The 27,120-nt window shown below is 34.5% G+C and overlaps 3 protein-coding genes across 3 annotated transcripts; all 3 read right to left on the reverse strand.

Annotated features, from left to right (window-relative positions):
- Window positions 1–4,119: 4,119 nt before the first annotated feature.
- On the reverse strand, window positions 4,120–13,325 carry LOC131662151 (nardilysin-like). The gene is made up of 19 exons (XM_058931855.1): window positions 12,670–13,325; window positions 12,381–12,456; window positions 12,226–12,272; window positions 10,773–10,885; window positions 10,166–10,239; window positions 9,898–9,993; window positions 9,674–9,793; window positions 9,255–9,488; window positions 8,843–8,991; window positions 8,380–8,536; window positions 8,041–8,193; window positions 6,750–7,132; window positions 6,309–6,458; window positions 5,931–6,113; window positions 5,533–5,736; window positions 5,318–5,424; window positions 5,085–5,238; window positions 4,790–4,911; window positions 4,120–4,498 (listed from the first exon to the last, which is right to left on the reverse strand). The coding sequence occupies exons 1-19, from the start codon at window positions 13,261–13,263 to the stop codon at window positions 4,255–4,257; spliced, it is 3,360 nt and encodes a 1,119-aa protein (XP_058787838.1). The 5' UTR covers window positions 13,264–13,325; the 3' UTR covers window positions 4,120–4,254.
- A 9,973-nt stretch (window positions 13,326–23,298) lies between these two features.
- LOC131658508 (agamous-like MADS-box protein AGL80) lies at window positions 23,299–23,784 on the reverse strand. The gene has a single exon (XM_058927794.1). The coding sequence runs from the start codon at window positions 23,782–23,784 to the stop codon at window positions 23,299–23,301; it is 486 nt and encodes a 161-aa protein (XP_058783777.1).
- A 2,465-nt stretch (window positions 23,785–26,249) lies between these two features.
- Window positions 26,250–26,735, reverse strand: LOC131658509 (agamous-like MADS-box protein AGL80). Its single transcript, XM_058927795.1, has one exon. The coding sequence runs from the start codon at window positions 26,733–26,735 to the stop codon at window positions 26,250–26,252; it is 486 nt and encodes a 161-aa protein (XP_058783778.1).
- Window positions 26,736–27,120: the final 385 nt, after the last annotated feature.

Raw genomic sequence — 27,120 nt, forward strand, 5'->3', positions numbered from 1 at the left:
CCATTTATTATTTGAATGTATTCTCACCCCCTTTGTTGTTTGTGTGATTTTGTGCTCCTTTGGAATACAGACGAGTAGGTAAAAGAGTGGTTGCTTAGAGCAGAAGGATGGCATTGAGGTTGCTCTTCTATTTCCTGTTTTTATGCGTTTAGAGTTTGTTGCTTTGGTCTCTAATATTGGACGGACGAATGATGTTATTTTATTATTGTGTTTCGTTAATTGAAATTTGGATGTTATACTTTTGATTTTCTAAACATATGTTGATTGTGGAGGCTTTTGCCATATTTGTTTTAATTTTATGAGACTTAATACTTATGTAGCATGCTTAGTTGATGAATTATGTTGTGATGATAACCTAAGTGAAGGTGAACATATGATGACAGGTGTACTTGAATTTATTTGTTTTAATTAATAAGTATTATGGAACAAGTGTTATTAATGGTGAGTGACATCCTAAATGTGTTTATGTAATCAATACATAATTTATTTTATAATTAATCGCACGGGGAATTTAGTTTTTTTTTGTGTGAGGGAGGGCAGAACGCCCGAAAGAAAAACGAAGCTACAACATACTTCTCCTAACAATGGAGATACCTAGACAATCTATCTCTACGAGATGTTTTAAAAACATGAGAACCTCATTTTCAAACAATAAAAAGTTTCCACTTGTTGCTCCAACCTTAGCTAAAGCATCCACACAACGATTAACTTCTCTGAAAAATGTGAACTAGCTTAATATCTTCAACCCACTTCATAATTTCGGGTGTTATGACGAACAAAATATTTAATCTGGCAATACGATAGTCCGCGAATCTGATTGAATATACTATAATAGATTAACATTAAAGAAATCATTCAATTAAATTAATTTAATTGTATACGTTAATATTTAATTATATAGTGAAAGACAAACACACAAAAACAATACCCTATACTTTTTAAATATCCAACTCATATTCAATCCAAAGAAACATATTCAAATCTTATTCCCTGCATCCTCAAACTATCAAGACATCACAAAATAGAGAATGTCGTTTTATATGTTAACGTCAACTATGATGATTAGTTATATAATGTCATTATATCTTAATGGTTCAAATATGAAATGTCTTCAATCCACAGAACGATCAAGAATTATGTTTAGAGATGTTGAAAAAAAATGAAACATAAAAAAATTACTGTATACACTTATTTTCACATTTTCAATTTTAATTTCAATGTCTTATCTTACATGTTAAATATTCAAATATATTTATTTTTAATTAAAATTGTATTAAATTATTTGCTCTCTTCATTATATTATCTTAATTACAAAAAAATATATATATTTAAAAAAGCAAAATCTATCTAATATAAACGTTTAATCTAAGGTTCAATTATTAACTGCAGAATTTATTTATATTGATGTATTAGTATAAATAAGTTTATACTTATTTCACAATGGTGGTGATTTCTTCTTGCAATTCTTGTTTTCATCTTTCACAAGAATAAGTATTTTCCTTTAATTAAAATCAAAATTTAATAAGATACAGTGCCAGATTTGTTTGGTTTGTGTTGTTTTTTTAGGGATCAGTGAAGGTTCCCTTCACAAGGGATTGTCCCAATTTTGGTCCCATAGTTATGCAAAAAGGACATTAATGTGAAGGAGTTTGGACAGATGAATTAAGGGACATACACTTGGAGTTGATTCGTGAGCCTCTTAAGAGTAGGGCTCCTCTCACTCTCTCACCACACACATGCCCTTCTCTTTCTCTTTCTTTCTCTCTCTTAAATATATGTCTATATATATTTTATTAAATAACCTCTAAGTTGTAAATATATGTAATTTAATGAAATAATCTATTAAAGAAGGTATTAATGTGTGCAACTAATTCCCATCAAAAATAATGTGTGCAACTAATTGGTTATCGTAGGTACTTTTGTTGATGTGTTAGTTAAAGAGCAATGAAAGAATTTTAAAGAGGTCTCGAGTTTCATCTTGAAAACTAATATAATCACTATTTTATTAATAAAAATATTCAATTATTTCTACTTTTATTTTAAATTATAAGATGTTTTAAAAAAAATTATCTCGAATTATAAGTCATTTTATAATTGTAAAATCATCTATTTTACACTTAATTTTTTAAAAATAGATGTAGAATTATAATTTATTCTCAATATATCTTTTTAAAAAAAAACTTTTTACACCGATTTTTTGAAAACAAATATAAAATTAAAATTTGTTTTCAAAATCTATAATTTATAGTACCTTTTTCCAAAAAATCCATATAAATTTATATTTTTTTAAGCAATTTTTTAAAATTAAAACATAACTCTCGGATTGATTAGACCGACCCTTGTTAAAGATAATATTATAAAAAGAGACAAAGAGAAAATTCAAGAATGTCTTATAATTAGAGACGGAGGTAGTAACTATTTTATTTTTATTTTTTGACAGAAAACTAACTTTATTTTTAAATAGCGTGAAATGGTTAAAATGTTCTTAAGTTTGATTTGATAGAATATTATTATGACGAATTGCACAGCTGGAGAAGAGGAGTGTTAAAAACACTCATTTTTTTGTCATTCTCTCTAACACTCCCTCTTCTATATGGTGGAACAAATATGAGCTTCACTATTTTATACGAGACTCATTTTTAAAGTGAGAGACTCACATATATTTTATCTATATTTTATCTTATAGAAGAGTGAATGTTGAAGACAGTGACAAAAAAAGAGTGTTCATAGCACTTCTCTATAAGATAATATTAAAATAGTTTTAACGTGAGATTCGGTTTTCTTTTTTCATATTACTTTAGTTAATATATGTAGTTTTATGAACAAATATATTCAATCCAAATAAAATTAGGTTAAGTACGATCCAAGTCCTCCTTGGATAGGCAAAACAAACCCATCTTTCAAGCAACCCAAAGAGGACTTGATGTAGAAATATTAGGAAAAAAAATGATGTAGCATAAACGTAAGCTCTAACGTCTTCTTAGGGATAAGTATGCATAGCGATAATTCTTCTAGAATGTCAAGTATGTCCTGTTGTTCGAGACGTCAAAAACCTTTTTTAATTCAGTGATATGTGTCCTCATATCTCAACTATTCAGTTATACGGATGGATACCCCTATTTAAATTTGACCTCAATAATCATTTGAGCAGAGATAGCAACATCTAGAATTATACAGGAGCTAAAAATCACTTTAAATTGTGGTTCACCATCCAGATATAATCACACATTCTTAATCTCAATTATAGCCTACTTACACTGTCTCGCTTTGGAATCAAAGTATCTTTGTAGTTACACCTCCTTATTTGAAAAAGGAGCATACGGTCAAAAGGAGCGTACAGCCAAAAGAAATGTCTGTTCTTACAAAAACATTGGAATCCAAGGTAGGACTTGATAAGTTTACCAAACATCAAGATGCCATCAAAATGGAGGTCACCACAAGTCGAGCACTCCCTAAGTTGCCTTAAGAATTTAGTTTGTAGAATCAAATTTCTAATGTTCATAATAGAGAATTCATACACAGTTAAAACTCACCCTCACAAAAGAAGTATGTCAATGTAACTCACATATTATAGAACATTTTGGCCAAAATGGGCATTCGGATTTACAATTGCTCGTTCATGGGATATTGGCCAACGGATGTGACATCACAACCCTCGAACATAGGAGGTTCATAAATGATGGAAAACATGATACAACTTTTATTAACTTTCCTAGATAAAGAGTATACTTTGAGTACCATATAATTCATGGTCACTCAATGATAAATGTCAAGGCTTAAATATTTTTTTTATCTCACAGGATTTGAACTTGAGACCTTGAGAGAAACATACTCTTAAAATTCAAGTCTTCACCACTAGGTCACACACACCCATAAAAAGTAAACTTGGAGAGCCAGAAAGTTTGAGACACAGAAAAAGTTCCAAGTTACCATCTTCCAGAGGGGATCTCAAAGCCCCGAGAAGACAAGGTAGGAGGAATCACACTAGTATCCACAAAGGACTCTACGTTTAAACACATTCAGATCTTCTATTATTTGATGTAGGACTCTTAAGACTATGGACCACAAGGTTATGATAATTGTCCTAGACCATAAGAGAGAGCTCATACACAAATGGACTACAATAACTTATTGATAAAATGAATGACTAATTCCCAAAAATCAATGTAATTTACAGCAACCAATAACTCTACTGTATAGTTTTCCCTCTCAAAAATTTCTTTCATGAAATTTTAGGTAGTCCAACATTTAAGTTTAACAAAAACTTGAATAAAATTCAGCTTGCTTCTTAAAAGCTGCTGGATCGGTTATGACATGCACAGATTCAGGTTGTGCTTCAGCTTCCTTCATATCTGTGTTGCAACCCCATACCCGAACAAGTAGTCTCCGACACTTGGGAGATGATTGTTTCAAATATGTCTTGTACCACTCAATAACATCAAGCTTGGTTATGTTCTTTAGCTCTTCAGCTTCTCTCTTTGATATATCAAATATGTACCTGAAAATTTACAACATTTATCATCAAATAAACCACCATTGCATGAACAAAGCATAACAAATACTCAGCATATTTCCTTTCAAGGCATATTTAATATCATACATTTCTAACTATGTGTTTGGCTAAACAGCTAAATTAAGTACTTATTCAATAAGTGCTTATCATATAAGCGTTTATGTCTAAGAAAAGATATCAACCAGCTGAGCCATGTAGGAATACTCACAGGTGGTTATACTTTATCAACAAAGTTATTAATAACTTAAACAAAAGTCTATAAAACATGTAAAGTACCTTTTATCAATAATCTGATTCCACAGTCTATTGCTTTCATATGTGAGTGATGGATCCTTCTCCAACAGCTTTGCCATTAAGCCACTTTTATAATTCTCAAAGGATTCGTCATCAAGGCCATTCTACAATAGCAAAACATTTCTTCAAAACACAAATCTTCATTTAACAAACATAGATTTCAGCCAAACATTTTCGACATGGAAATCCTAAAACTTGGTCAGAAGTTTTCATTTGGTGATCGAATTGTTTATATTAACCTACTTTACAAAAATGCCATTGAATAAGGAACACTTACCAACAATTCTTCCAGGTCATTTATGAAGCTTTCAACTCTACCTTGCAAATAAATTGGGTTGTATTCAGATGACTGAATACAGAAACAAAACCCAAAAACACGATATGTTACTCTCGGGCTACATTCAACAACATAACCAAGCTGCTCCTTTGTCCTGTATCCAGTTACATATCAAGAATTTCAGCCCCAAACTAACAAAAAGGCAGGAGATACTTCTAGCATCATATTGTTACCTCAATTGATTAAAAAGTGGCTCCTCAACAATTTCTTCAAAAAGATCGATCAAAGCTTTCAACTTCGTTGATCCCAATCCAATATCTTCTTCAATTTGAAAATAAAGCTGCATAAATAGCAAATCAAAACAAGTGGAAAAAGCATGTGAGAAATTATTGTCTTATATGGAACCCGTTGATGAAATACAAATAACAACCAATCAAACTGAAATTACCTCGATCACAGAGTTTTTTTCCAACTTGTTCTTCACATTTATATCTCTAACTAAATTGGCACTAGAAGGGAGGCAAATGACACGCTCAGCATGCCTCGACTTGATAGGGAGTGGATCTACTGGAAAATTCGTCTTAAATATATTGGATATCTCTATCGCTTCTTCTTCTGACAAATTTCCATGGCATAGACCCTCAATATATAACTGTAAGAAGTTGAGACAAAAAATAATAAACATCCAACAATTTCACAATAATAAATTAAAGACAACTAATCAAATAAAAAGTGATAATAAACCCTGGTTGACTTATATACAGGTTCATCCTAGAATCCGTGTTTACAAATCAACTAACGGCAAAAATATAACTAAAATGCCAATATCAAATATTTCATTTAAACCTGTGATCGAAGCTCGGGTATAAATGCCTTCAGATCATCAATTGACAGATCATTTAGATATTGCTGCTTTTCGTCAACATCATAAAAGCTCTCACATAAAACTTGCAATCTCAAATATGATGAATGGCTTAGAGGCTTCATGTTGGAATTCTTTAAAGTTCTCTCCATGTCTTCTCTTATTACCTGTTTAAATAGGTATTGGTCAATCGCAATGAAGAATGAAAACATAAAAATCACCTCTATTCTGTAAAAAACATTGATCTTCCCTAAATTACACACACCTACCCTCTGTTATACAAATTAGAGGTGTGTATTCATTTTAAAATAGAAGTTTGTGGAATTTCCCCTTTATGAAATCGACACAAGCATGTCACTCACCTGATACCGTTCATCAGTTGGAACAAAAGATCTAGCAGCTGACAAAACCTTTGATAAAAGAACAGGAAGCTTCTCATTAAAACCGTAGACCTTTAGCTCAAGCATATCACCAACATAAGAGACAGAAGTTTCTAACTTGGCAACACTAGCCTGCATGCATAGACACACAAACTCATTTACAAATATATCTAAATATATAATAGATCCATAAAAACTCCCGCACGATATTTCACACCCTCCACTAACTATATTTAATTGAAATTTATTAATTGCAAATAAGTTTTTAATCCGAATCATGTAATATAGAAGAAAGTATTAGTCTTTTATCTTTTTTATTAACGTTATTTAGTAAGCAAATCAAAGTGAAGCACAATGGTGGAGAATCTCCTATCTTCATTTATAGTCCTCTTCCGTTTCTAATGAAAAAGATAAATGACTAACCTGATATATAATTTCATTCAACTCATCTTTAAGAAGGTGAATGAACAATTCAGACAATACACAGTTCTTTGCATTGGCATATCCACCTTTCAAGTTGATTCGGAAATATGTATCGGCTCGAGGAACTTTGAAAGTACTATCCAGCTTATACCAAAATTTAATCAAAGCTTCATCAACTATACATCTAGGAAAAGTCAAATTTTCAAAATCATTATCACACTTGACATTAGCTCGAATAGAAAAGTCACTTGGAATAAACTCATTCTTGGATGGAAGATGTAGAGAGGCGTCAACTTCTAGCGGATTTCTCCATAAATCAATCAAATCTTGAGGGATATCTTCTTCAACATAACGTGAACCAAACCAAGGTTCATGTTTGAAATCTGAAAAGAATAACAAGTAGTTCAATCATCGTTGTGAAAATATAACCTGGGACACTAATATTTACAACACCAACCAAATAGTACCCTACTAAGTAGGGTCGGCTACATGAATCGGATGATGCAATATTTCCCTATAAAAGTTAACTTAATGATAAATTGTTTATCAGTAAATCCCTCTTAATGAAATAGTTTTCTTGTTCTCCCTCTAACTACTGGGCTATCCTCCAATCTAACCAACCTTCATTAGCAACGCTTTATAAGTCTTCTGCACACATATTCAAACCATTAAAACAATATTCTACCATATTTTCTCAAATAGAGGGAGCAACCATAATTTTTTCTCTAATAATAGCATTAGCAATCGCGTCTTCTGGGACTACTCATCCATCTAAACATCCTGATCTAATATTCAAAAAGAATTTGCGGTTCAATGGGACCTTGTCAAACTAGGCATTCACTCATACAGCAAAAACTTTTAAACATTCTGATATAATACTTCCTTCAAGATAACAGGTATTATATACATAGGCTGTTTGGAAACGTAGGATAAACGCTGTGACGCACGTTCAACGTGAAGTTAGTAGTTGTGGCTTCGACACAGCCGTGCAGTGACACCATGAATATGATGCTTTTTCCAAACACAGTCTCAACAAATAAATCAATGAGTAAACCCACAAAAAACCGATTGCAGTATCATTACTGGATAAGGATCATTAAAGCATGGGATCATACACACTAACTTTGACTTTAATGCCTTATTCGATGTGTTAATCGCTAACCCCAAACTGTAATTTGATAATAGTTAAGATTATGTTAGCTATCCATGTTACGATCTATATGAATAACAAGAGAGGTTTGGAGGGAGACGATTCAGTCATTTGAAGAAAAAGGTAGAAAAAAGAACTCACCATCAGAGTTATGAATCAACTTTGAGACAACATCCACCCTCATGTTTTCAGGAACAAAGAAACCGAGAACTTGTTTTATCAACTGCTCATCCCATGTCTTGTACACGTAGTCACCATAAATGACATCCTCTGCTGGATAGAATTTCAAATTTTCTGCACAATAAAATAATTAGAATAAGTCAATACGGACAATGAAATCGTACAAAATTATACTCCATCTGGTCCAAATTATATGCCCTTTTAGCCACAAAAAAAAAAAACATTGTCCCATTTTACAAGTCATTTTACAACACCAATAAAACATTATTGATTTATCTCTATTATAACCTAAACCCTAACCTGCAAGCTCTGCAGCATAGTCATCTTGAGGCTGCTCTTCAGCAAATCTGAATTCCATGTTTCCAATATTTTGAAGTTCGTTAAATATCCATTCTTGTGGAGAATTTTGATGCAACAAATTAAGGTATTGATAGACAGCGCCAATAATATCGAAGATCTGGGAGGTGAGGGAAACAAAAGTTAAGCTATATTGAAGAAAATAAATACATTGAAACATGAAAGTATTAATGAAAGAATAATGCTTCCACCGTTCCACAAATGAAAGTATACATTCTCACATTTTTATAGTTATTAATGAAAAGTTTAAAATCACTAAATATTAACAGAAATCAAACTGAATTGATCTCTCATCAGATGCAAAAAGAATAACACCACTGCAATGAGTTAGACAAGTGATAGCTCAACAAAAACACAAATTTTTTTCGAATCTAACGGCCTAGGCAAGTCAAGAAATTGCGATTACCTTTTCTACACCAGAATCAGTGAGGTGTATGGACATGACAAAGACATAAGCTATTGATGAACGAAAAACTCCATCATCGCCAACACCAGCAGATAGAGATGTAGCCCATCCTTTAGCCTTGAGAAAGGAAAGCAAGCTTCCTCTGCCCTCTAAAAGTTTAATTTAATTGTTGTTAATGAAAGTCAACCATAAAGTGTCCAATCTTAGACTTCTAGATTGATTAAATGATAAAAGCAAACGTCGTATTACTGCATCAATCGACATACAATAAAAGTTTCATATAAACAAACTTTGTATTACGTTTATTTTATCAGAGATACATAAAAAAATGCATGATGATATATAAAATAAATGAAAATATACATTCCCAAGTCACAACTTTCTAAAATTCACCCATAATGAGATATCATACCATGCCCGAGGAGATGAGCCAAATAATCCTCTGGTTTCTTTAGATACTCTTTGTTTAGGCAAGGCAGTGTCCATGATAAGTCGAGAATATGAACATCTTTGACAGCTTCTAGCCGATAAATTTTACCAGGTTTCCATATTGGACCTTCCACTGTGAACTTTGGGTTTGCTTGGGGACCCTTTTTAACAGCACCAAATAACTCCACAACCCAACTCTCGAGCACATCCAGAGACTCTGTATTATTTTTAGCATATCATTAAAATCAAACCACCATATGTTGGTTTTGATCCTACAAGAGCCATTAGAATAAACCCTCTGTTTCTGAGTACTGAATAGGACAAATTAATTGCATAACATTACACTATAAGATGCTAACTAGAAAAAGCAACAAGGCTCATCCAGAAAAAATAAAGGTTTACCTCCACCAATAACAACAAGCTTCATTAATCCACCATGGTAATACTGCTTGTATAATTTCAATATTTGGTCCCGCAGATCAATACCCTTTTCCATTGCATCAACCAGGCTCTTTTTATTCCCTTCAAGTGCATAAAAAAAATTAAATAAACAGTATTTTCATTATACAAAATAATCTACATAACTAATTGATCAATAAATGAATGAGTAACATAATACAACATACCCCAAAAGAATTTATTCAAAGGGTGATTAGGTGTAGAAGTATGGCACTGAAGTTGTTGAAGACGGCAAGCATCACTTTGTAAAACCTGGTTAAATTCTGTGTTCAGTTTCGTACACCATTATGGTATACAATTATAGAATAAAAGATAATTCATCAGCAAACTGGCAGAAGATATGCATTGGAGCATTTACAGAAGAAAAAATATCTAAAAATGAAAGGCTAAAATGGAAATCCATAGGATAGGATTAAAATTAAAAATAATAAATACCTGAATCTACTGCTTGTACTTCTCGCTCCATGGCCTCCGCTTTTACAAGAGGAGATATGAAAAACTGAGAAAATCTGCCAAAAAAAAAGGAAATCAATAAATTAAAATATTAATTCGTCACAACTTCACAGGAGCTCCCGATTTCCAGAAGATAATTAACCAAAGACATTAAGACTGTTAAAGTTGAAATAATTCTTATACAGAACCAAGGTGATTGAATTGATAATCAATATTATATAGGTCAAATATTTCAACAAATATTGAGATGACTAAATTAACAGATAATAATAATAATAATATAGGATAAAATTTACAAGACTGATAATCTTAAGGTATTGTATTATAAAGCTTACTAATTTTGTTTCATGCTTTACAATATTTGTAACCTGTAAACTAATAAATATTAAAAGAGAATGAATTATACTCTATAAAACTGCAGTAGCTAAAATTCATTACACACACAACGCATTATACATCAACGCATCACCACGTAGTATAAAATTAAGTACCAATTGAAAGGCTAGTGGAAAACTGCTCTGCAAAAAGCGGTGTCTAAAATCATGAATTAAAGAGGAAATGTTGTCAGACAAAGCATAGCAGAATTTACCTTTTCAAGGCGCCCTTTAGAAACTCACGCTTCACTTCAAAATGGTAGCATGTATATTCAGTTTCTGTGTACGCATTTGAAGAGCCGCCATGCTTTGACAAATAGCTATCATACTAACAATATAAAGAGTATGATATTAGATTGCTAAACCAAACAAACAAAGAAATTAATCAACCTTTTTCCCAATCAATTGGGAGGTTCTATAAATGTTAAATAAGGATAGGAAAACCAGTTGCAGTTAAGAGTAAGCTGAGTTGACCAAACCAAAAAAAGTTGCATCTGATACGTAGAAGGAATTGAATAATCACTTTGATTACTAGAACTACATTATTAACAATAATGCAAGATCATTACCTAAATGTATCATTTATTTTATAAGTACCTATTGAAGTTGAAGCTTAAAAATACCCTTGAGGGCAATGTGGCATTCAATTAAGGGATGAAGGGAAAGGCAATAAGAAGTGTGGATATACAAAATCAGCATCAATTGTATCTCATATCATATAACAGTAGATTTTTCAGGTTCAGATTCATAGAGTTCGGATTGGTGCTAACTCAACCTTACAAAACCGGCTTATAATGTGAGAATTTACCCCACTTATGAAACATATTTTCAGGTCATATTTCATTTGAAGTGAGACTTTTAACACCATCTCACGCCTAACATTATTGAAATTGGTGTCTGGATATAAATGTTGGGTGGTCCGATAATAGAAACCTAATGGCAGGTGGTCCAACAGATCTTGGATAGGCTCTAATACCAACTTAGAATTTAGGTTGGGTCTAATTCAATCTTACAAAACCGGTTTGTAAGGTCAAGCCATATCTCATTCAATGCGGGACTCTTAACACAAATATTATCTCGTGTTTGTAGACAATTCCACTAAACCAAACTAGTCTTTTAAATTCTTTTTAACCAGTTAGACCTTTAAGTCTCTGAAAGTTAGACCTTTAAGTTTTTGTTCAATTGTTGCAATTTTCTTGGAGCCTATGGCGAACATGAAAACATATTGTTGTTCACAATTTAAGGTTAGTTGATGCTTATTTCTACTTTAATATTGTTTTTTATGCATGTGATGATTACAAGACTAACAAAGAAAATATTTACAGCCTAAAAGGACTAATTTGGTATTAAAGAAAAAACTTAAAAGGCTTTTGTTACAAACATCTAACTTAAGACCGCAATTCAGTATTCATTTGACCTACTATATATTAAGCTATTTCTTCAAAATACAAAAAGGATTCGTTCATTTTCAAACAGTGTTGCAAATATCGGCTCTATAGCACTTTATCGTAGCAGAATTTCAACTAACCGCTTTTGTATTGCAATATGTCATTTAGTACATAGTGTTCTCAAATAGAAGATATTGACTAATCACTACTATCTGCAATCCCCAATTTACAACACAGCTTTCAAAGGGTCATAAACAAAATATGACATAGACAAACACACCTCATTTTCATCTGGAAATTCATCACTCCCCATGAAGAGCATGTGTTCTGCAAAACAGTTACAAGGAATTCATAATTGAACATACAGTCATTAACCATACCCATATAAATTAACAAAAAAATATACTTGTGCTTGCATGAGATAAATGTCAAAACCTAAAAAATGAGCTAGCCCTTGTGCTTCATTTGGGTCAGAGAAGCTTCCAATTCCTACACACATAGCTGCCGCAGCCTGCAAACAAAACACATCAATATATTCACAATATAAACAAGCATAACAATAAACCAAATTGCACATAACTGTTCTCAAATCTTCCCCTGTATCAGTGCATTTCCACATACAAACCTAAACTCCATACCCTAGCTAAAATCAAAATAGGTATTCATCAAAAATGCAGAACACTACACAAAACAACAACAACAACAACAACAACAGAAAAACAACCTTTTTGCTCTGATTCGAAGCACCCTTGCCCCTTTCTTTTCCTTCTTCACCTAATTGAACTTCATCCTCTTCTTCCTCATCTTCTTCATCATCCTCATCATCCTCTTCATCATCATCATCGTCATCATCGTCGTCATCCTCATCGTCATCATCCTCATCATCCTCATCTTCATCATCTTCTTCCTCTTCATCATCTTCATCCACTGAAACAGGTTTGGAATGACCTTTCGGGTAAATCTCAGGATCGTGAACAAGCAAAGCTTGAAGCCCGTTTCTCAGATGAATGAGTCGGTATAAACGACTGTCGTTCGGAGACTTGTGAACGAGATAGTCTGATGATGATAGAGTGACAGGTGCAGAAGCAATGGCGTTGGCGGCGGTGACGGCGGCGACTGCATCTCTCAATCCCATAGTTTCTTTGGTCGAAAAGCGGCGAAGCGGATGTGAGTGTTTGTTAGTGACGCTAGAAACGAAGGTTTTCTTCTTAGCCCTGGTTTTTTTAAGTCTAAATAAGTGCTTTTTTTGTGATGCGGCTTTTGATTCTAGTTTGAAGCAAAGAATAGAAGAAGAGCCACCTATGGTAAGGGCACTCATTTCTTTTGGTAATGACCAAGAGAAGGGCTATCTTGTTTGTGTCTAAACTCATGCCCGGCCCATGTAAAAACCATCTTCAAATTGGATTGGAAATACTTATTTGCAATTTGAGATTTTGGAATGCCTCCTTAGTGGGGCTCACACACATTAATGAAAATCAATAATATTTCTCAAATTCGGAATTGCACTTTCGTACATCTAAAATATCCACACGTCAGTTAAATCTTAGTTATGTAGTTGTTACAGAAGTATGATTTTGGAATCTTCTCTGTTTTCTCAAACCATGGTTATGATATAAATTAATATCAATCATTGTTATGGTATATATAAAATATGCAATATTATATAGATAGTCTTTAATCTAAGTCTAACATTACATTTCATCAGCATGTGACTGAGGAGGTTTCAACATCTTTAGAATATTTTCGGTCGATCTTATAATCGTCACATCCACCTCTATCAGATATTTTATTTCGTAATCGTGAAATGTACTCCGCATGACCATTAATTCTACATCTGTCTTTAGCTCAAACTAGTTTAACTGTATCTTTTCTTTGCTGTCAATTGAGAATGAACGATAATAGAGCTTTACAACTCTTTGATTGTTTGGGTATCACAGCAGATTCTCTAATGTGGATTTCATATCGACAAAGTGATCTCTGTGAACCTAAATTCAAGAGGGAGACTCTCGTCATTGAAGTAGACAAATATGAGATACGAATATTGAGATATTATATGGTGGTTTTGCTAACAACATGATGGGCACCTACATCATACTAGTTTTAGATTAATATGGACCTTAGAATCACAATTTTGTCTTAGAGAATATTTCGAAGATGTACTTATGGATTAACTCTGTTATGTTTAGTATTCTGGACTGACCCAATGGCTAGGCATTGTTCAATCCGCTTCTGCACCTGGAACGGTCTAATAGTCTTGACCCAACCAATTGAGGGCAAAATTAAGCACTTTTCCTCGCGCCCCTCGATCGGAGACACGTCCTCACCTCTCCAGAGGACCAGCGAACCATTGTTATCCTCGCCCAGGCCTCCTGCCCCTCCGTCGGGGACATATCCTTACCTGGCCAGAGGGTCAGCAAATCATCGCTATCCTCAGCCAGGCCTCCTGCCCCTCCGTCGGAGACACATCCTCACTTGGCCAGAGGACCGCCGAACTATCATTGTCCTCCACCAAGCCTCCTGCACCTCCACCGGGGACATATTCTTACCAGACCATAGGGCCAACGAACCATTGTTGTCTTCGACCAGGCCTTCTGTCCCTTAGTCGAGGACATATGCTCACCTAGTCATAAGGCCAACGAACCATCGATGTCTTCGGCCTGGCCTCCTGCCCCTCCATCGGGGACAAACCCTCACTCGGGCAAAGGACCAGCGGACCACCGATGTCCTCAGCCAGGCCTCCTGCCCCTCCATCGGGGACATACCCTCACCAGGCCAGAGGACCAGCAGGCCACCGCTATCCTCAGTCAGGCCACGTGACCCTCTATCGAGAACACATTATCACCTGGTCAGAGGGCTAGCGAACCACCGCTGTCCTCGCCCAGGCCTCTTGCCCCTCCGTCAAGGACATATCCTCACTTGACCAAAGGGCCAGCAGACCATCATGGTCCTCGGTCAGACCTCCACATAAGGCAACATCAAGATATCCTTTCTTCCCCTCTGTCAGGGACACGTGTTAGCTTGTCGGGCACCATTGTTGCCCAGAAGAGCATTTCTGCCCGCCTCAACGGCTAGTTATGGGCAGCCTCCAAGGATTCCTAGTTTTACGCCTAGATTTCTGGCAGTCACATATTTTGGGTCTGGATCCCCGATCCAGTCAAAATATGGACCAATGGCCAAGCGTTGGGGGACATTATATAAACCCTCTCACTTGAGAGGGTCATGGCACTTGGTTCGCTCATGATATGTTGAGTTCTTCGACAGGTGTATTGCACTTTGACTATCCCATTTAACAGTGATACCTTGAACTTGGAGTTTCAACTCTTTATCAAAACTTTCAAACCACAATGCTTCTTTCACAGCTTCAATGAGGGCAATATATTCCGCTTTAGTGGTTGATAAAGCAACAACCTTCTGAAGTGTTACTTTCCAACTAATTATTGTGTCAAACATAGTGAAAACATATCCAAAAATAGATTTTATAGAATCCATATAACCTGCATAATCAGATTCGACATATCCTTCTATTAGTGTTTTACTATCTTCACCTAAGGCTCCACCATAAAATAGGTCTCTATTCAAAGACCCATTTATGTACCTTAGAATCCACTTCAATGCTTGCTAGTGAGCCTTTCCAGGATTCGATATGTACCTAGTTACAAGACTTACTGCATATGTTATGTCAGGTCTAGTACAAACCACAACATACATCAAAGAACCTACTATATTAGCATATGGAATGCTATTCATTTAAGCTATTTCCTCATTGAGTTCAGCCTTTACCTTCATCACTTCCTCGACATTGTTGCTTGCTATGAGAATATCATCCACATAAAGCAACAAAATAACAAATGAATTACCAGGTCGAAATCTGAGGTAAACACAATGGTCGAACTGACTTCTAATGAAACTTATGCGTGTCATGAATTTGTCGAATCTCCTATTCCACTGTCGAGGAGATTGTTTCAGTCCATATAAGGATCTCTCCAGCTTGTACACATTATTCCTTCCCTTTTTTGACATACCCTTCAGGTTGCCTCATCAGGATTGTTTCATCTAGATCACCATACAATGCAATCTTCATATCCATCAGTTCCAATTCAAGATCGAACTATGCCACCACGGCAAGCAAAATTATAATGGACCTATGCTTCACAATAAGATAAAATACATCATTGAAGTCGACACCTTATTTCTGAGTGAAACCCCTTGCAACTGATCTTGCCTTGTATCTTTTAGATGCCATTCCTTCGATTCCTTCCTTAACTTTGAAAGTCCATTTGCAGCTGACTAACCTTGCTCCAACAGGTTTCTTGATCAGTTTCCAAGTATTATTATCATGAAGAGATTTCATCTCATCATCCATGGCCTTCAGTCATTCAGTCTGATTTCGACTCCTATTAATTTCCTTATAGTCTCTAGGTTCTTCATCTAGAACCTCACTTGTAGAGATTAATGCATTAGCTATAAGATCTGCATACCCAAGTCTTTGAGGAGCCTTGATGACTCTTCTCGTTCTATCTCTTTCCAATAGGTAGTCATCGACAGTTTCCTCAACTTCCTCAACATCTTCTGCATCTTGTGCTTCTTCTTCGACTTCATTTGGGATATGCAATTCGACATAAACATGCTCCACCTTAATAGGAATATCTCATTGTTTCATCTCTTCATCAGATATTTCTGCACTTCGACCAACATCATTTGTTTTATTGAAAGTCATTTCAGCTTCATTGAAAACTACATCTCGATTGGTAATAAGCTTTGACTCCTACAGGGTATCCCATGAACATGCATCTCAGAGCTTTAGGTTTGACCTTGTCTTGCCTAATGTGAGAAAAGGCTATGCAGCCAAATACTCTAAGTTTATCGAGATCTGGTGGATTTCCGGACTTAACTTATTTAGTGTCTTCATATCTAATGCAGTCAGAGGACTTATGTTTATCAGATATGTTGTTGTCGAAATAACCTCTGCCCAAAACACCTTCTTAAACCTAGCACTAGTTAACATGCATAAAACTCTCTCCAAAATAGTTTGATTAAATCTTTCAACCAAACCATTTTGTTATGGCGTACCTGCAGTACTTTTGTGCCTTGCAATACCAGAGGCTGCGCAAAAACTGTCGAACGCCTCATTGCAAAATTCAAGGCCATTGTCGGTTCTCAGTCTCTTGACATTTTTGCCATTCTGATTTTCGACCAAAGTCTTCCATCATTTGAAGTTCTTAAAAGTTCCATCCTTTGTCTTTTAGATGAATACCCATAACTTTATGGAATAATCATCAACTATGGATAGAATATACCTTGCTCCTGAATGTCATGGACACCTTGCAGGCCCCCAATGATCATCATGAATGTAATCAAGGGATCCATGTGTTCTTTTTTTTCTTATTGAACTTCACTCTACAAGATTTTCCTAGTACACAGGGTTCACAAAACTTCATCTTTTAAACTTTGTCTCCACCAAGCAGATTTTGTTTCCCTAATTCGACCAGACCCCTTTCACTAACATGGCCCAATCTCATGTGCTAAACCTTTATCTTCGACAAAGGTTTCGTGGATTCAACATTTGTCGAACCACTTACAACTTTAGTCTCAAGGATATACAGACCTTGTTTCTTAACCCTCTCAAAACTTCCATCAACCCCTTCATGACTTTTAAGATACTCTTATCTCCTTGGAAAACATACCCTTTCTTGTCGAATTCACTAAGAGAAATTAAATTTCTTTTCAAATTAGGTACATACCTTACTTCAGTCAACAACTTTATTGATTCATCATGGAGCTTGAATCTTACAGATCTAACACCTTCAATCTTGCAAGCTTTGTTTGGAGTCAAGTGCCAAGTGAAACTTGAATCCAAAATCCACTCTTTACTAGAGTCGCTGCTTGAAACCATAAGAACATCAGATGAGTCGAAATCACCTTGAACAATGGTTGTGTTTCCATTATCCTTACCTCCATGATCTTGCAGGAATTTAAGGCACACCTTTCTTGTGTGACCCTCCTTCTTATAGTGATATCATCGAATACCAAATGCTTTGCCACTATAAGACTTCTGCACCTGGAACGGTCTAATAGTCTTGACCCAACCAATTGAGGGCAAAATTAAGCACTTTTCCTCGCGCCCCTCGATCGGAGACACGTCCTCACCTCTCCAGAGGACCAGCGAACCATTGTTATCCTCGCCCAGGCCTCCTGCCCCTCCGTCGGGGACATATCCTTACCTGGCCAGAGGGTCAGCAGATCATCGCTATCCTCAGCCAGGCCTCCTGCCCCTCCGTCGGAGACACATCCTCACTTGGCCAGAGGACCGCCGAACTATCATTGTCCTCCACCAAGCCTCCTGCACCTCCACCGGGGACATATTCTTACCAGACCATAGGGCCAACGAACCATTGTTGTCTTCGACCAGGCCTTCTGTCCCTTAGTCGAGGACATATGCTCACCTAGTCATAAGGCCAACGAACCATCGATGTCTTCGGCCTGGCCTCCTGCCTCTCCATCGGGGACAAACCCTCACTCGGGCAAAGGACCAGCGGACCACCGATGTCCTCAGCCAGGCCTCCTGCCCCTCCATCGGGGACATACCCTCACCAGGCCAGAGGACCAGCAGGCCACCGCTATCCTCAGTCAGGCCACGTGACCCTCTATCGAGAACACATTATCACCTGGTCAGAGGGCTAGCGAACCACCGCTGTCCTCGCCCAGGCCTCTTGCCCCTTCGTCAAGGACATATCCTCACTTGACCAAAGGGCCAGCAGACCATCATGGTCCTCGGTCAGACCTCCACATAAGGCAACATCAAGATATCCTTTCTTCCCCTCTGTCAGGGACACGTGTTAGCTTGTCGGGCACCATTGTTGCCCAGAAGAGCATTTCTGCCCGCCTCAACGGCTAGTTATGGGCAGCCTCCAAGGATTCCTAGTTTTACGCCTAGATTTCTGGCAGTCACATATTTTGGGTCTGGATCCCCGATCCAGTCAAAATATGGACCAATGGCCAAGCGTTGGGGGACATTATATAAACCCTCTCACTTGAGAGGGTCATGGCACTTGGTTCGCTCATGATATGTTGAGTTCTTCGACAGGTGTATTGCACTTTGACTATCCCATTTAACAGTGATACCTTGAACTTGGAGTTTCAACTCTTTATCAAAACTTTCAAACCACAATGCTTCTTTCACAGCTTCAATGAGGGCAATATATTCCGCTTTAGTGGTTGATAAAGCAACAACCTTCTGAAGTGTTACTTTCCAACTAATTATTGTGTCAAACATAGTGAAAACATATCCAAAAATAGATTTTATAGAATCCATATAACCTGCATAATCAGATTCGACATATCCTTCTATTAGTGTTTTACTATCTTCACCTAAGGCTCCACCATAAAATAGGTCTCTATTCAAAGACCCATTTATGTACCTTAGAATCCACTTCAATGCTTGCTAGTGAGCCTTTCCAGGATTCGATATGTACCTAGTTACAAGACTTACTGCATATGTTATGTCAGGTCTAGTACAAACCACAACATACATCAAAGAACCTACTATATTAGCATATGGAATGCTATTCATTTAAGCTATTTCCTCATTGAGTTCAGCCTTTACCTTCATCACTTCCTCGACATTGTTGCTTGCTATGAGAATATCATCCACATAAAGCAACAAAATAACAAATGAATTACCAGGTCGAAATCTGAGGTAAACACAATGGTCGAACTGACTTCTAATGAAACTTATGCGTGTCATGAATTTGTCGAATCTCCTATTCCACTGTCGAGGAGATTGTTTCAGTCCATATAAGGATCTCTCCAGCTTGTACACATTATTCCTTCCCTTTTTTGACATACCCTTCAGGTTGCCTCATCAGGATTGTTTCATCTAGATCACCATACAATGCAATCTTCATATCCATCAGTTCCAATTCAAGATCGAACTATGCCACCACGGCAAGCAAAATTATAATGGACCTATGCTTCACAATAAGATAAAATACATCATTGAAGTCGACACCTTATTTCTGAGTGAAACCCCTTGCAACTGATCTTGCCTTGTATCTTTTAGATGCCATTCCTTCGATTCCTTCCTTAACTTTGAAAGTCCATTTGCAGCTGACTAACCTTGCTCCAACAGGTTTCTTGATCAGTTTCCAAGTATTATTATCATGAAGAGATTTCATCTCATCATCCATGGCCTTCAGTCATTCAGTCTGATTTCGACTCCTATTAATTTCCTTATAGTCTCTAGGTTCTTCATCTAGAACCTCACTTGTAGAGATTAATGCATTAGCTATAAGATCTGCATACCCAAGTCTTTGAGGAGCCTTGATGACTCTTCTCGTTCTATCTCTTTCCAATAGGTAGTCATCGACAGTTTCCTCAACTTCCTCAACATCTTCTGCATCTTGTGCTTCTTCTTCGACTTCATTTGGGATATGCAATTCGACATAAACATGCTCCACCTTAATAGGAATATCTCATTGTTTCATCTCTTCATCAGATATTTCTGCACTTCGACCAACATCATTTGTTTTATTGAAAGTCATTTCAGCTTCATTGAAAACTACATCTCGATTGGTAATAAGCTTTGACTCCTACAGGGTATCCCATGAACATGCATCTCAGAGCTTTAGGTTTGACCTTGTCTTGCCTAATGTGAGAAAAGGCTATGCAGCCAAATACTCTAAGTTTATCGAGATCTGGTGGATTTCCGGACTTAACTTATTTAGTGTCTTCATATCTAATGCAGTCAGAGGACTTATGTTTATCAGATATGTTGTTGTCGAAATAACCTCTGCCCAAAACACCTTCTTAAACCTAGCACTAGTTAACATGCATAAAACTCTCTCCAAAATAGTTTGATTAAATCTTTCAACCAAACCATTTTGTTATGGCGTACCTGCAGTACTTTTGTGCCTTGCAATACCAGAGGCTGCGCAAAAACTGTCGAACGCCTCATTGCAAAATTCAAGGCCATTGTCGGTTCTCAGTCTCTTGACATTTTTGCCATTCTGATTTTCGACCAAAGTCTTCCATCATTTGAAGTTCTTAAAAGTTCCATCCTTTGTCTTTTAGATGAATACCCATAACTTTATGGAATAATCATCAACTATGGATAGAATATACCTTGCTCCTGAATGTCATGGACACCTTGCAGGCCCCCAATGATCATCATGAATGTAATCAAGGGATCCATGTGTTCTTTTTTTTCTTATTGAACTTCACTCTACAAGATTTTCCTAGTACACAGGGTTCACAAAACTTCATCTTTTAAACTTTGTCTCCACCAAGCAGATTTTGTTTCCCTAATTCGACCAGACCCCTTTCACTAACATGGCCCAATCTCATGTGCTAAACCTTTATCTTCGACAAAGGTTTCGTGGATTCAACATTTGTCGAACCACTTACAACTTTAGTCTCAAGGATATACAGACCTTGTTTCTTAACCCTCTCAAAACTTCCATCAACCCCTTCATGACTTTTAAGATACTCTTATCTCCTTGGAAAACATACCCTTTCTTGTCGAATTCACTAAGAGAAATTAAATTTCTTTTCAAATTAGGTACATACCTTACTTCAGTCAACAACTTTATTGATTCATCATGGAGCTTGAATCTCACAGATCTAACACCTTCAATCTTGCAAGCTTTGTTTGGAGTCAAGTGCCAAGTGAAACTTGAATCCAAAATCCACTCTTTACTAGAGTCGCTGCTTGAAACCATAAGAACATCAGATGAGTCGAAATCACCTTGAACAATGGTTGTGTTTCCATTATCCTTACCTCCATGATCTTGCAGGAATTTAAGGCACACCTTTCTTGTGTGACCCTCCTTCTTATAGTGATATCATCGAATACCAAATGCTTCGCCACTATAAGACTTCTGCTGACTTTTACCTTTCTTCTTGTCAAACTTATCATCCACTATAAGACTTATGCTCCGTTCGTTTGTTCAAGTCCTTAGAATAAAAGGCTGATTGAACTTCTTCAAAGGTCACGGAATCCCTTCCATAGAATACAAGAGAGTTTCTTTGAAGTGAGCATGTGTTCTAGACAAAGCGCAGAACAACAACAATGCTTGATCATCATCATCGATCTCAATATAAATATTTTCAAGATCATGAATCAGCTTGTTGAACATATCCAACTGCACAACCAACACTTTTTCTTCAATCATCTTGAATGAATATAAAGCTTGCTTCAGGTAGAGTCGATTTACCAGCGATTTGGTCATGTACAAACGTTCAAGTTTCACCCATAACCATGATCTCATCGTCTCCTTTGATACTTGTCAAAGAACATTATCGCCAAGGCTCAACAAGATTGCGTTGTAGGCTTTCTCTATCATGGTCATGTTTTATTTTTCCGTTAACCAGAGTCCATAGTTGTCGCTTCCTTCAATACTTCCAAACAACCCATCTGGACCAGAATGGCTTTCAACTTCAAGCGCCACAGACCGAAATCGTTTACTCTGGTAAACTTTTCAATCTCATACTTTGTTGTGGGAATCTTTTCCATGCTCACCGCACCAATTTGTTGTGAAAACGATTCCGGAATCACAAAGTATAATAGGTTTCTTTCAGCAAGAAACTCACATGGGTAAGAAAAAGTAGGGGATCAATAAGAACACAGAGAATTGGTTATAACTTTTATTCTTTACTTTTTCTTTCAATCAAGATTACACGTGTTACAAGAATAACAAATAACCCTCTCACCCTAAATTAGGATTTGCAATATACAATGATGAGAGACTAGTACGCTATTTATAATAAACCGAACATACTAAACTAATGAGCTTTTTCCACAATTACCCATTACAAGCTAACTTAGGGTACAAGATAACTTAAACAATTGGACATAATAAACAAGCTCAATTCGACATACTAACAACCCTAGAATTTTGACACCCACACACAAGAACACACTTCGAATACAATATGTAAGCCTTTGACACCAGCATATGAACATATTTCAACAACATGCATAAATCTTGTCGAACTAGAAGCTATTCTTCGACCCAATAGAGTTCGATTCAATTCTCACAAATTAAAATTTATTTTATCTTTTGTTATAAATATAATTTATGCAAACTTATTCATAAACATTTATTTTGATAAACACTTGTGTTATAAATTGAAAATAAATTGTTTATCCAAACAAACATCATATTCATTCAAATAACTAACACATTAAAAAAAACAAATATTATTAAATACATACAACAAGTTCATATTAAATCATGACAATTTATTTTTTACATCAGATGATGATGAATGAAACCAAATACAAAATGACAATAAAGAGATCCATAGAACACAAACAACAACAAAAACCAATACCTGTGATAACCAACATCTTCTTTTAGATGGTTACATTTGTATCCAGTTCATTTATCTTTGAAGTAACTTTCTTCAGCTTCTCATTAATATCATATGTTAGGTCATTCAAAGTATTTGTATTCAAAGTGTCGATAAAGTTTTCTTTGACAAGACATTGAAATAAGATCAATGACTTATCCACCTCCCAATTGCTTTTCCGCAATTTCACCAATTGTTCTTTAGATTTCACAATCCTTTGCATCAAAAAACTCTTTTTGTTCAGCATCTTGTTACCTTTCTCAAAATCAGAATAACTTCTAAACTTTGTAACGACTCCTTGGACCTCCCACGGGGAAGGCCAAATCTCCGTCTTTGGATGAAAGTCGCTATAAGCTATAGCACAAGCTTCAATTTCACAAAGAGTTGCAAGTTCATCAATCTTTTTGATTAGACTCTTTTTTCTTTTGGTGTAAGTTATATTCCTTGCGGAATCGTTGACCATAAATGCAAGTTTCACTCTCCTTCTCATGGTCGGCGATAAAAAACTATTGAAAACTTTTTTGTTTTGTTATCTATATCAAAACATTAGGTCATTTATATAGCCTAATTTTCTGGGCTTATTTTATTTCTACCATAGAAAACATAAGTCAATTCGTCAAAGAATCACGATCGCTAGATAAAGGTTAGATGGCAGGAATTATGACATCTTTAAGTTGGCTTTAAATACATTTATTGCGAATTCTCATATCTTTGTACGACGACATATAAACCCAAGACTACATGATTGCATAGAATCCAATTTTAAGACAAATATAAGTGTTATTAGATTTACACAATTATTATTCTTATTATTTATTTATTTATTTTTAAAATGTGTTATATGTGATAGGAAAACATAAGTAAGTACATACTAAAAGTGTTTGATCTAGCCTAACGTGATGTAATATTCACATAGTATTTATTTAAATTCAGTTTTATTAGTTGTTATAAATTGATCTTAATTTTGATGATAAAATTGTCTTGAAAGTAATATATTGTCTTTGTTTTCTCAAATATTTGAGCATATGATTGAGTTATTAGTTTTTACAATCTTTTATAGAAGGTTAGTAGTTACTATTTACAATGACACTACATTTGAGCATCATGTATATCGCATACATTGGATTGAAGTTTCTCTTGTATTCTTTTATATATATATATATATATATATATATATATATATATATATATATATATATATATATATATTACTTATAAAAAAACATACACATTAAAATTGTAAAATAATTTCACAAATATTTATTCATATATATCATATTGATAATTTTAAGAACATTTTAGAAAATAATATTAGCACTCAACACCACTAGAAGATAAGATTGAACACATAAGCATAAATAAAAATATATTATTTGTTTATATAAATATTCCTTCCTTTTGTATAGAAATTCTATATGTTATTAAATAGATAAAAATAATGGGAAGGAATAAATCATGGAAAGTAGTTATTTGTTTATTTTGGAAAATTTTATTTAGAAACGCGTCAAAAATAATTACTTTTTAATAAACTAATCAAATATACATTTCATTGAGTCGTGTATGTGTGCAGAATTGCCTTCCATTAAATTAACAAATATTGATGAATATATGTAGAGATAGATTAGCCTTATTGAAATATTTCTGGATAATTACAAAAATTTACTAAAAATATAAATTTTATACTTAATTAAACATCGATTCACCTAACTTCATTCTTTGTTTCGTGTTGGTCATTTATATAATAAACATCCCTATTTGATCCCTTACATATAAATCTATTAGACAAATTAGTCTATTATATTAAGTTTTAACTTTAAATGATAAAGATGTGACATAATTGTTGATTATATACCATAACCTTCATTATTTTCTTTAATTTAAACCATTTTTTTATAAGTAAGAAATATATTAAATGGAGTAAAAGGGGTCCTCTAATCCATTAAAATAAAAGACGAGTCATAGCTTAACATTCCAAAGTAAAAGTTGAAGAAAAAAAGAGATGCTATAAGATAAAATGCTATTTGAAATAACGTCTGAAAAATAAACTATAAACTAATAAAATAAGCTATAAGCTCTTGATGAAAAGACTGTTACCAAACAAGTCTTATATTGTCATATGAGCGTGTAAACTATAAGTAAGCTACAAGCTTAAAAATTGGCTAGCCAAACAAATCCTTAAAATAAATCATCAAAATCCAAAGCCATTAAAACTAGATCCTAAAAATAAAACCATATGAAAATTACACCCCAATGCTTTTAACTCATTGAATCTCGATATTTTTCCAAGTGTTTGATTATTTGTTAACATAAGAAAAAACCTAAAATTATTCATTTGTTTTTTGTTTGTTAAAGTTTTGATAAATCACCATATTTATTAGTGATTAAAAATTTCATATTCACAAAACCTTTTAGGTGTATTACTCGAAGATGTAATCTCGTAATGAATTTATCATGGATATGTTTGGATTGATTTATTTGAGTTTATCTATTGATATAAATTTTATGATACTGTGTTTGAGAAAATTTATCAAAACAACTTACGATATTTTTGATATATTATATTAAATTTATTTTTATAAACTCTTCAAGATAGCTTATGAATATAACAAATAACATAAATAAAATAATTTAAATTATTTTATCTTTTATCAAAATATAATTATACAAGCTTATTCATAAACACTTATTTTGATAAGCACTTGTGTTATAGATTGTAAATAAATTATTTATCCAAACAAACACCATATTCATTCAAATAACTATCACATTTAAATAACAAATATTATTAAAAGCATACATAAAGCTCATATTAAATCATGACAATTTATTTTTTCATCTGACGATGATGATTGAAACCAAACACAAAATAACAAATGAGAAATCCATAGAACACAAACAACAACAACAACAACAACAACAACAAAAATCAATCCTTATGACGACCAACATCTTCTTTTAATTGGTTATATTTGTATCTAGTTCATTCATCTTTGAAGTAACTTTCTCCAGCTTCTCATTAATATCATATGCTAGGTCATTCAAAGCATTTGTGTTTAAAGTGTCGATAAAGTTTTCTTTACCAAGACATTGAAACAAGATCAATGACTTCTCCACCTCCCAATTGCTTTTCTGCAATTTTGCCAGTTGTTCTTGGGACTTCACAATCCTTTGCATCAAAAAACTCTCTTGGTTCAGCATCTTCTTACCTTTCTCAAAGTCAGAATAACTTCGAAACTTTGTAACGACTCTTTGGACCTCCCACGGGGAAGGCCAAATCTCTGGCTCCGAATGAAAATCGCTATAAACTATAGCACAAGCTTCAATCCCACAAAGAGTTGTAATTTCATCAATCTTTTTTATTAGACTCTTTTTCCTTTTGGTGTAAGTTATCTTCCTTGCAGAATCGTTGACCATAAATGCAAGTTTCACTCTCCTTCTCATGGTCTGCGATGAAAAAAACTATTGAGAACTTTTTTGATTTGTTATCTATCTTAAAATATCAGGTCATTTATATAGCCTAATTTCAGGGGCTTATTTTATTTCTATCAAATAAAATATTAAGCTGTTCGTCTACGAATCACGATCGTTAGATGACTAGTATAATGACATCATCAAAATAATTATAAAATATAGTTAATTGTAAAATCTGGTATCTTCGAACAACATATAGATCCAAGGCTACATGATTGGATAAAATCTAATTTTTAAAATATTAATTTTAAACAAATATAAGTGTTATCAGATTTACGCACTTATAATAATAATAATAATAATTATTATTATTATTATTATTATTAATTAATTTATTTATTTTTAAAATGAGTTA

The sequence above is a fragment of the Vicia villosa genome, linkage group LG3 (assembly GCF_029867415.1).
Source record: "Vicia villosa cultivar HV-30 ecotype Madison, WI linkage group LG3, Vvil1.0, whole genome shotgun sequence".
Lineage (NCBI taxonomy): Eukaryota > Viridiplantae > Streptophyta > Magnoliopsida > Fabales > Fabaceae > Vicia > Vicia villosa.

Bases quoted from the DNA above. Each gene is read 5' to 3' on its own strand.
- LOC131662151 (XM_058931855.1), bottom strand. From the start codon at position 13,263: ATGAGTGCCCTTACCATAGGTGGCTCTTCTTCTATTCTTTGCTTCAAA. The intron at 9,994-10,165 runs GTATTTATTATT...AACTGAACACAG, and splicing joins AGTACAAGCAGTAGATTCAG to AATTTAACCAGGTTTTACAA. The intron at 7,133-8,040 runs GTGAGTTCTTTT...TATTCTTTTCAG, and splicing joins GTTGATTCATAACTCTGATG to ATTTCAAACATGAACCTTGG.
- LOC131658508 (XM_058927794.1), bottom strand. From the start codon at position 23,784: ATGAGAAGGAGAGTGAAACTTGCATTTATGGTCAACGATTCCGCAAGG.
- LOC131658509 (XM_058927795.1), bottom strand. From the start codon at position 26,735: ATGAGAAGGAGAGTGAAACTTGCATTTATGGTCAACGATTCTGCAAGG.